The sequence below is a fragment of the Melozone crissalis genome, unplaced genomic scaffold, assembly GCF_028551555.1.
Source record: "Melozone crissalis strain CALT ecotype California unplaced genomic scaffold, PUWL_Pcris_2 ptg000068l_1, whole genome shotgun sequence".
NCBI classification, from domain to species: domain Eukaryota; kingdom Metazoa; phylum Chordata; class Aves; order Passeriformes; family Passerellidae; genus Melozone; species Melozone crissalis.
Window position 1 is genome coordinate 7,823,952 of NW_026535846.1, and position 10,278 is coordinate 7,834,229.

The 10,278-nt window shown below is 51.3% G+C and overlaps 1 protein-coding gene across 1 annotated transcript; it reads right to left on the reverse strand.

The window, feature by feature from the left end:
• Nucleotides 1–8,147: 8,147 nt before the first annotated feature.
• On the reverse strand, nucleotides 8,148–10,229 carry LOC128945820 (nuclear cap-binding protein subunit 2). Its single transcript, XM_054289694.1, has 4 exons — nucleotides 10,115–10,229; nucleotides 9,777–9,958; nucleotides 8,894–9,032; nucleotides 8,148–8,261 (listed from the first exon to the last, which is right to left on the reverse strand). Exons 1-4 carry the CDS (start codon nucleotides 10,199–10,201, stop codon nucleotides 8,163–8,165), a joined length of 507 nt encoding a protein of 168 aa, XP_054145669.1. The 5' UTR covers nucleotides 10,202–10,229; the 3' UTR covers nucleotides 8,148–8,162.
• Nucleotides 10,230–10,278: the final 49 nt, after the last annotated feature.

Sequence of the window (10,278 nt, forward strand, 5' to 3'; positions counted from 1 at the left end):
ATTTTGGAATAACGTTCACAATACTAATTTGTTAGCTTTGGCTGCTTTGGATGGAATACTAAATACCCTACAGCAAATTATTGGCCAGGATCTGAAAAAGTCAGTGGTACACTTTGTGAGATTGTGTACAATGAGATGCAAGAGAACCTTGTGATTTTGTGTTTGTAGATAATGTTACTGACTGAAGATACAAGTAGTCACTCCAGTATTTCTACCTGTAACTTTATTGCAATGATAGGCTTTTAGTTATTTATTTTTTTATATTTTTTAAATGAAGATACTTAGTTTTTTACTTCCTGTTATATCCTGTCAATTTTTTGGAACCTAACTATACCCTGATTCAAGACTTGCAGCCTACTCCCATTGGTATGAAGTGGTAAAGGTTCTGTTCCAACACACAGACCTGAGGCTTGCTGAAATAAACCCAGGACAATGGATAAAAGGCTTTGATGGCTGTCCATCATGGTATGGCAGAAATCCATCATGTGATGGAGACATGGATAGTGGGACATTATTTTCAGATGGATGCCTACAGCTACCTGAATTTCCAACTGAGTGCTTCACCCTGGTGTTGTTTTATTGATGCTAATCATTTTGCTTTTTGTTGTGATAATTGCATTGCATGTTAAGGTTTGGATGATCATGAAACAATTATCTTACCAACTACCTCCACTGATACTAGACAATCCATGTGGTACCAAAGCATGAAATGCTCTCGAGCTCTATTTGGATATTGTGAAGCTTGAGTGATTATAGTCACAGGGTGTATTGTGTAGGACAATGACTGGGAACTCTGTGGACAGGTAACTGGGGGTACAATTAGAGGAAACTGAGGACTTAGAACAGTTTGGAAATTATGGGGTATATATATTCCTTAATTTGGTGTCTGTGTCTCTGACCCTACCTACTGGCAAAACAGAGTCAGGACTGCAGAGCTGGGTCATGAGCTGCCTCTTCCCTCACAGGGAAGTCACCTGGCTGGATGGGAGTGCTGGTGGCCCAGGGCTGGTCTCTGCCCTCCTCCAGTCCCACAGAGGGGCAGTGACACCAGCACAGCCCCCTGGCCATGAAAATTGCTTTCTCTGTGCACAGGAGGCCCACATGATGGTGTAGCTGTACTCATTCCATCTGCCACGTGGCTGTGTCACCAGCTCCTCCCTGCCTTCCAGGTGCCAGACCTGTACCTGGCAGCCCTGGCTGGAGCTCTGCAGGAAAGCTTACTGCAACTTGTTCTGGTACGCATGGTACTCACTGCTCTGGTACTGCTCTCACCATGCTGTTTGATGTCAATATCTTGCTCAAGTGTCAGTGAGATGTCCTCAGTGTAGTTGTTCTTGTGTCCAACCTCATCTGCCTTTTAGAATTTTAGGGTGAATTTTTAAATCTATTAAATTAAATGTTTGTAAGTGCTTTTTCCTGTTAGTCTTGCTGTTAATGGCCTGGGGTCATGGGCCTCTTGGCAGGACCCTACCTGCCAACTGGGCTGGGTACCAGGCTGGTGCCATTGCAGAACAGTGCTGGGTGACATCCCTGCCCAAACCCCCCCAGCTGGAGCTGCCAGTGCCCACTGTGAGCCAGGAGCTGTAAGCAGTGCTTCAAACCAGCTCCAGACAGTGCTGCTGGCACCTGGGGGGCAGGACAGCAGCCTGCCATGGTCCTGCCTCTCCGGCCCTGTGCAGGGAGGGATTGTGCCCCCAAGTTCCAGAGCAGTGGATACAGTAAAGGCCTTGGAAGTAATACCTCCTGGAGGTGCCAGCAATGGCCTGCAGAGGAAGTCTGACCAGAAACTGGGCTGCATCCATGAGAGAAGATGATTTTCCAGATTTTGTTCTGGTCTAAATCAGATCTGACATAAGTATCCAAAACAAACCTAATTTAAGGCAGATGGACTGTGCTTGGTTTTGGCATCTCTCGCTGTTCATTGGCAGTGGTGCAGGGTCCCTGCACGGTCAGTGGTGAGGGACCTGCACCATCAGCTCTGCCTGGCCCCTGTGCTGGAGCTGGGAGCCCTCCCCCAGGGCTGTCCCTGCAGCAGAAGGGGCTGTGGCTCCTGCTCTGGCCCCAGCACAGGCAACCACTGCCCCAGAGTCCCAGGCTGCTGTCCCTGCCACAGCCTCAGGCAATAGGGCAATGGGCCTGTGATACAGCTGCAGATGTCACCCCCTGTTCCTTTGTTTGTGTCTGTGTCCCCCCACACGTCTGCACATCCATGCCCATGTCCATTTGTGGGTCTGTTTGTGCCCATGGGCACATCCCTGCCTTACAGGCCATCCCACTGAGCTCTGCCATCCCAGCCTGGGCATCCCTGGGACTGGCAAAGTTCAGGGCATGGAGCAGGATTCTGGAAGCTCTGGACAGCTCCCACCATGGCAGCCCAGCAGGGCAAGCAGCTGTCTGGCAGCTTTGGGGAGTCAGTCCAACTGAGCCATGGCTACAGCAGCCCTGTTCCCCCCCAGGCTCTGGGCCAGGCATCCTGTCCTTGGCCACCAGCCTGCAGGGGCTGTCCCCAGCTCTGCACCCACTCTGGGGGTCCCTGCCTCCCTCTCTGTGCAGGCTAGCAGGGCTGCCAGGGATGGCACCACATCCTCTGCTGGGCAGCACCTCTGCCCTTCCCAGCCCGTGCTGGGGTTACTGCACATCTCAGCACAGCAGCTGGTGAACAACAACAGCCAGAACAACAGTCAGAGCCTCAGTGTGTGTCTGCACAAACCATCTGTGTCACTGCTGTACCCACTGCCCCAGCAGCCTGCTCAGATAGCAGCCCAGCTCCATCCCAGAGCCTGGGAGGAAAGCATGTTCCTGGGGAAGCCTGTCAGGGGCTGGAGGGTGGCTTTCCCCTCCTGTACCAGTCTGGGAGGGGCCCTTTTGTGGTTTGAGAGAATCAGCGAAAAACAGAGCCTGGCTTTGCTGTTGGGCGGCCCGTGATGAGCCGCCCTTCTGGGGAAGGAAGGAGGAACCAGCCCCAGCACAGCTGCGTGTGGTTTGCCCTGGCAGTTGGGTCATTTCCTCCCCAGGCTTGATATGTCATTTCCTCATTGCCATTCCCCCCTGGATTGAAACGGGAGCAGGATGGCTGTTGAGTCAGTCCCACAGTGTCTGGCCCAAGCCATGCTGAGCAGGCAGGTGGCTGAGGAGGCCCCTGTGGCCACTGGCTGGTGACAATGTGCTCTGGGGTCATGCCAGGAATGCAGTGCTGCTGGCTTGGGTTGTTGGGGGTGCAGAGGGTGGGTACTGCCAGCCTCCCTCCCCATCTGGCTCCACCACACCCCATGGCATTCATAACTTCATATCTTACCTGGATAACTTCATATCCAGCTGGTTTGGGGGGACATGGGGCTTTCCTGGTGGACCCCTCAGAGCAGCTCTCTGGACACCAGATGCTGCCACCTCCAGGGGGGTACCAAGGGACCATGAGAGTGGCCATGCAGGCTGGGGGCAGGATGGAGATGGGGGCTGTGCTGCTGAGCCTCTGGAGGCAGAGCTGCAGCTGCAGAGCCTGTCCCTGCACTGCTCCCTGGCCAGAACAGGCCTTGGCAGGCAGAGATGTAGCAGCAGATTAAATTTTGATCCGCTTGGGAATTAAAATAGGCTGGCAACTCTGCTCTGCTCTGTGACACCAAATGCTTCAACGTGAGGAGTTAATGTGCCACCTTCTTCCCTGTAAATCTGAGCACTGTCAGATCCCCTTCCCTGCTGTTGGGGCAGAGGGGCAGTGGCTGCTGAGTGGCATGAATCCAGCAGCAGGGCCTGAGTCCTGGAATCTGGGAATTGACCCCAGGCAGATGGGGTCACTGGTGTAAGAGCAAACTGGTGTCAGCTCCTGACAGTTCTTGCAGCAGCAGTGGGTTGTGCTCCCTCACAGTCCAGAAGGGCTCCAGGAAATCAAAGCAGGTGATGGGGGAGATTTTATCACTCCTTTCTCACCTGGCTCCAGGCAGGGCCCAACCCTTCTGTTCCCTGTGGTGAGCTTAAGCACACATGACCCAGTAGCTGTGAGGAGCCTGTGTGCATCCAATAATCCTCTTGCCCTGACCTGTGCCAGGTGGCAGCTCCCTGTAAACACACAGGCTTAGTGCTTGCCTCTCTTTGCCTTTGCAGGCCTGCCATGATGGCTGCTGCCACATGGCTTCTCTTCCCTTATTCTCCTTTATTCCCAGTGCTGCCCCTGCTGCCCTGGTTCCTGCTCTTGTCCCCTAGTCCTGGAGCTGCCAGCATGCTGTGATGGCACCTGCACCCTGCAGGATGTCACCCTGCAGCTTCAGAGGAGTCCCTCTCATGAGACAGCTGTACCCCCATGGCACCCACACCTCACTGAGGGGGAAGTGAGCCTGAGTGAGTGAGTGGTGCAGGGAGGAGATGGCAGAGGCAGCACAGGCAGTGCAAGTGGCACATTTATGGTGCAGATGGGAAGTTTTCCATCAGTGTGGCCACTTCCTGATGAACTACCCCTTCTGTGCCACCATCAGGATCACGAAAGGCTGCACAGGTGTGCTGGTTTCCCAAGCTCATACACAAGAGATTTCTTGCTAATCATAGAGTTTTAAGGCTTTTACATCCCCCTGTCCTCCTTAAATTTTCCCATTTTCCTGCTGTGTTTATCCAAGTAATTATTCCATCTCTAATTCATATTCTCCACACAGGACCTCACACTGATGGTGCTTTGCAAGGCTGGACAGATGACTGCTCTTATTTTTCCATTTTTATGCCAATGTGTCCTGTTCCATTTCACTGCATCTCAGGGCAGCCTGCACCATGGGCTGGCCAATGCTGACATTTTTAAAACCTGCTGAAGAATAAACATGCAGTTCCTTCAAGACCTGTGGCAGCTGTACAGGCACAGTAACCTGACTTGCAAAACAAACAGGTAGGAGACATTTTGACAAACTGAATGTAACACCCTTCCCAGCTCAGTTATCAAGACTTTGGGGTAATGTGAGTGTTAAACTAATTTAACTGCCTGGTCTGCACATAGGTGTGCAACAGTTTCTATCATCCTGGACAAGATAATGCATGAAAAATCATGACACATTACTGGGCAGGGAGCAGCTGCTATTGTTTACATAATACAAACCAAATTTACAGACAGAATTTAACTTGTTCAATGGAATTACCTCCCCTGCCTGAGAGGTTCTTGGGGACAGATCAAAAAGGGTTTAGATCTCATCTTGTTTGGACATAAGAACAGGCCAGAGAGTGTTGGCCATACTCATCTTAAAATGGGAAGAAATGCAGGGGAGTTCTTGGTTCCCTCCTCTCTGAAGTGATCACTGAGCATTTGTTATGTTTTACAGGCTGCTCCAATTGTGGGACAGGTGACAGGACAGGGAAAACTCTCCTGAATTTTCTCAAGCTGCTGATATGAAACATAAGGACTGGTCTGATTGAGAGCAGAAGCAACTTGTTTTCGACATCAGTCCTGAGCCACTGCACAGCAGGAGAGGAAAAGCCAGCAAGACAGAAGTGCAGAGAGCCATGGTGAGACTCTGCACCCTCCTAGTGTCCATGTCTGTGTTTGCAAGTGACAGCAGCTTTACAACACCAACAGACGTGTCCCCCACCCAGTTTGTGTCATAAAGTGGCTCTGACACACAAAGTGCAACTGCTGCAGGGTTCAATGTTGGAGTGGCTGGACACCAGGTGCCCACCAAGCCACTTGTGTCACTTTCCCCCTCAGGGTGTCCCTATCCTTGGCAAGGTGTTGGAACTAGCTGTCTTTAAGGTCCCTTCCAACCCAACCCACTCTGTGACTCTGTGATTTGTCCAGGTTACTCCATGAACAGGGCTCACAAGCTAAAAATAACCTGGAACATGCATTTCCCCAAAGCCTAGGAAACCTGGTGTCTCCTCCCTGCTAGCTGGTGGAGACATAGCTGGTATCTTGATTACATCCATAGGCACATGGTGACATCCCTGATTTTGTTCCCAAGAACTGAACAGCTGTTGGGCTTCCCTACCTTCCTGCTGACTTTGGGCCCTGTAATGCCAGCATCAGAGCAGCCAGTAAGGTCTCCACATGGCTGTGATCTTTCCACATGTCTCAAAGTTCTTATGAGGGCAGACTGGGTGGTTTCTGCTTCCTGTCTGAATTCCCTCACTCCTTCCTGCATTTTCTTTTGTCAAAAATCAGCTTCTTGACGGAACCCTTCTTCTCCCTCCTCCCCTAGTAACTGGTGATACAGACCCATTGACTTCCATGTCCACTGGGTTTTTCCCACAACTGGGGCAACTGCAGTTCTTGTTTGGGCCCCTATCTCTACTCTCACCTCAGATGGAGCTTGTCCCCAGTCTCAATCAGGTTACTCTCAGAGGTGGCTGGGCTCCCTGAGTTAACCACAGCCCTCTGACAGCCCTGAACTGGGCTTTGCAGGCACATGCCAAGCCCCAGCGCAGTGCCAGAAGCTGCTGGTTTTCACTGGGCTAGGCACCTTCTGTCAGTTGGCATGTGTTTGCCAGGGGTACTTGCCTGTTCAGGTGTAGTCCCAGGCTATGGGAGGTGATAACTAGCCCAGGCATTTGCCCAAATCCTTCCACACACTCTGCCACCCACGGACCAGCTGCCTCAGGGCACATTTCAGTACTGACTCACCCAAAAATTGTCTTCTCTTACACCAGGATGACACCAGATTACACAGGCCCCATGATATGCCAACCACGTTAATTAGTAGCATTTAATATTTCACATAAGGCTAAGCAGGAACAATAAAGCCACCCACACCAGGTGGGAGTGGGAAATGGATCCTCTCCACAAGGCAGCTCCCCCAGCAGAGCAAGGCCATCAGTGCCAGGGCAAGGCACAGAGCCATGGTTTGTACTAACATGTTCCCAAAGAGATAAGAAGTGCAGCCAACAAACTCTGTGGCCCAACAGGAGCTGCCTACTTAGTAACTACTATGGCTAAAGCACACTTAGCACAGAACAGCCATTGCCTCAGGCCCCACTCTGGGCACCAAACTGTGGAGGGCTGACCCTGCCTGGACACCAGGTACCCACCAGGTACCCACCAAGCTGCTCCCTCACTCCCCTCCTCAGTGGGAGGAAGGCAGGGAGAAAGGAAGATGGGAATGGAATTTGTGGGCCAAGATAAAGGCAGTTTAATAAAGCAAAAGCAAGGCTGCACGTGGGAACAAAGGAAAACTAAATATTTATTGTCTACTTTTGACCAGCAGGAGATGTCCGGCCACTTCCTGGGAAGCACAGCTTCAGTGCACAGAGCAGCTGCTGCAGAAAACAGATGTTTTAATAAAGAATGCCCCCCATGTCCCTTCTCTTAGCTATTGCTGCTGAGCAGATGCTCAGCATTAGGGTCTGGAATATCCCAAGATCTTGCTCCCACCCCAGCCTGCTGGTGAGGTGGGAATGTTAGAGACAGCCTTGATGCTGTGGGAACATTGTTCAAGAATAGCCAAAACATTGGTGTTTTATCAACAGCTTCCTAGCTACCAACACAAAACACAGCTCCACAAGGGCTGCTAGGGGTGAAATTACCTTCTTCTCAGTCAGACCAAATACAACTGTTTATTTAAAAAAATTAACAGAAACTTTTAACAAAATCACACCGAACAGTGAGGATCTGAAAAGCCAGGCAGCACTGGGGGCATCACAAAGAGAAATGCTCTGCAGGCCCTGACCAACCCAAGGGCAAGATGTGCAGACAGGCACCTCCAAGTAGATGGTAAGACCTTGTCCACTTCTCTCATTCAGTGATACTGTTTATTGAGCAGGTGAGGTTGTAAATTAGAAACCTGAATCTCTTGTGCATCCTCACTAGGTGCCCAGGCACCTGGAGGGCTCCAATGGTGATAAGCTTTTAAAAAAAGTTCCATTTGAAAGCAACCACAGCTGCAGTTGCAGCTTGGAGGAAGCCACCTGCTTAAGTGCAACATGAAGAATATGTCATAGCATAAGGTGTGTGTGACATGCTGCATTTCTTCTTGCCCAAAATCCTACAGAGCTGTCCATTTTTTCCCCTTGTTGCCCTGTACCAGCACAGAACATCCTCTCTAGCTCAGGAAGAAGGGAGAATGAACACATGTATATCCACAGTCTAAGGAGAGTCACCTTTTGCTGGAACTTGGATCTCACTCCATACCCCATCCCAAATGTGAGAACAGGGCTAGCTCTGGAAGGACAGAGCCCTCTACGAGCTAGGAGCCACGAGGCAATTAATAGATTGCAGGCTGGTGATTTGCCTTCTGCATCTGGATGATCTTGCCAAAGCCACCTCTTCCCACATCGTAGTCTGTCCGGTATTCATCTCGCACCTGGGGCACAGCAACAACACACATTAACAGCCAGCACTGCCAGACCCCAGAATCATCCTCCCCTCCTTGTTCAGCTGGTGGGGAACTGAAATTCACATTAGAAGCACTTCAACTCGTCTGAGATCTCTTCAACTAATCCACCAAAAAGGTGGTAATGGTGGTGAAAATGACCAAAAAGGATATATTTGATTGTGAAGATTTTTTTCAGGTAAGAAGCAAAGACTCCAAAATATTTTTTTGTTCAGCTTTTCAGTATGCCCTTCTGAACTGCCAGGCTTGGCCTTCAGAACACTTTATCTCATCTAAACCTCATCTTTGCCCTTGGGGAAACTGCTGTGTTATGAGATTGGCCTGGCAGCCACACTGCTTCCCTCTACTCAAATTCTGGATCATTTCAAGGGTACTACCTTGGATTAGGGAATATTCTGCTTGCATTGCAGGAAGTTTGGAGTCCTAAACAAAAGTGCCAGCCTTTATCACCAGGTGTCAATTACCAAAACAACCTGGGAGTGAGTAACCTTGGTTATCAGGTCTTTAGAGTCTGCACATTGTTCTCCCCGAGACAAAACCAGCAAGTAAGTACACAGAGTCTTACAGGATCGAATTCAGGGATGAACTGGCATTGCCTTTACCTGTCCTCCAGTCTTTCCTCTCCCATACTGCCTCCCCTCCTTGAAGCCTGCGTCCCAGTCCGTGCGGATGATGCGGTCGTCCAGCCGCGTGCCGTTGATAAACCTCATGGCGTGCTCAGCGTCTGCTCTCGTGTAGTACCTGAGGCACTCTGTAAGGACAACTCAGGGTGCTTTTTGTAGGGCACAGGGAAAAAAATGAGGGAAGTATTGTATTTGAGAAGCTGAACTCTCCCCACTGCCTTCCAGCCTTTTCTGCTCTTCTCTACGGGATCAAAAACTGCACTCACGAAAATCCAAGCTAAGACCAGCTCAGCATGGATTCTGTACTTTAATGTGAGTACCTGCACAGACAAGACAATGGAACAAAGACATTAAAGCCTTGCTAAGGGCAAGAAATCAGCCTTTTTGTGCTATGTAAAACCTGACTGAAATAGAACAAAAGGAGAGCTTTGCACAGACAGCTCCTGGCACAACCTGTATAAGCGTGTACCCTCTGCTTGAAAATGCCCCCATGGCTTATCCTGCTACTTCCTTCAGGTGTGCAGTTGAGAGGAGAAAGCAAACACGTGCTCTGGCCATGGAAGATGTCAGGCTGATGACTAACACTTCTCATTTTGGCCCTAAAAGCATTAAAGAAATTAGTGAATTAAAGGGGCTCTCTTCCACCTCCAGAAACTACAGCTCTGGTGGCACTTGTCACATATGGCACCACTATACAGTCACTCTCAGGGTGCAGAGAGGAAGGTGCAAGGAGGGACAGGATGTGCCTGGTAGGAAGCACCTGGCTATCACCTTTCCAGCAGCAGCACAGACACACTTGCTGTGCCGAGGAACTACAGGTGCCAACCACACCCGTACTGACAGGAGGAACCAGAAAGGATACTCTACAAAGCAGAAGCCACAAGGGGTTTTCTTGATCTTGTCCAGCCCCATGACAATCCTCTTGACATCCCCGCACTTGGAGAAGAGCTCCTGGATCTGCTCCTCGGTGGTGTAGAAGGACAAATTGCCGACATACAGCGTGGAGGAAATCTTCAGCGATTTCTCCTGCAGCTGCCTGCTACCCTGCGGGCACAGAGGGCACGCCGCGGGCTCAGCGCGCTCGCCGTGCCGCTCCTGCCGCCCCGTGCCCTCCCTCTGCCCGGTCCCTCGCACGGCCTTGTCCCGGCCTCAGCCCTCCTCGCCCCGACCGGGCCCCGCCACCCGCCGCGCCGGGCGCACCCGGAAGTGCTGGTCGCGGTACTGGCTGATCTCGCAGTACGAGTCGCTGTTGAGGCCGCTGAGCGTGGTGTGCAGCAGCCCCGACATCGCTCCCGCCCGGGCCCCGCCGCCGCCGCCGCCGCCGCCGCCGGGATCCTTCCACAACCGCCGCGCACCGGACGCGG

Coding starts and splice junctions, on each gene's coding strand:
- LOC128945820 (XM_054289694.1), bottom strand. CDS start 10,201: ATGTCGGGGCTGCTGCACACCACGCTCAGCGGCCTCAACAGCGACTCG. Junction 9,033..9,776: donor TGTGGCTTCTGCTTTGTAGA/GTATCCTTTCTG, acceptor AGAGTGCCTCAG/GTACTACACGAGAGCAGACG. Junction 8,262..8,893: donor GAGGAAAGACTGGAGGACAG/GTAAAGGCAATG, acceptor GCTGTGCCCCAG/GTGCGAGATGAATACCGGAC.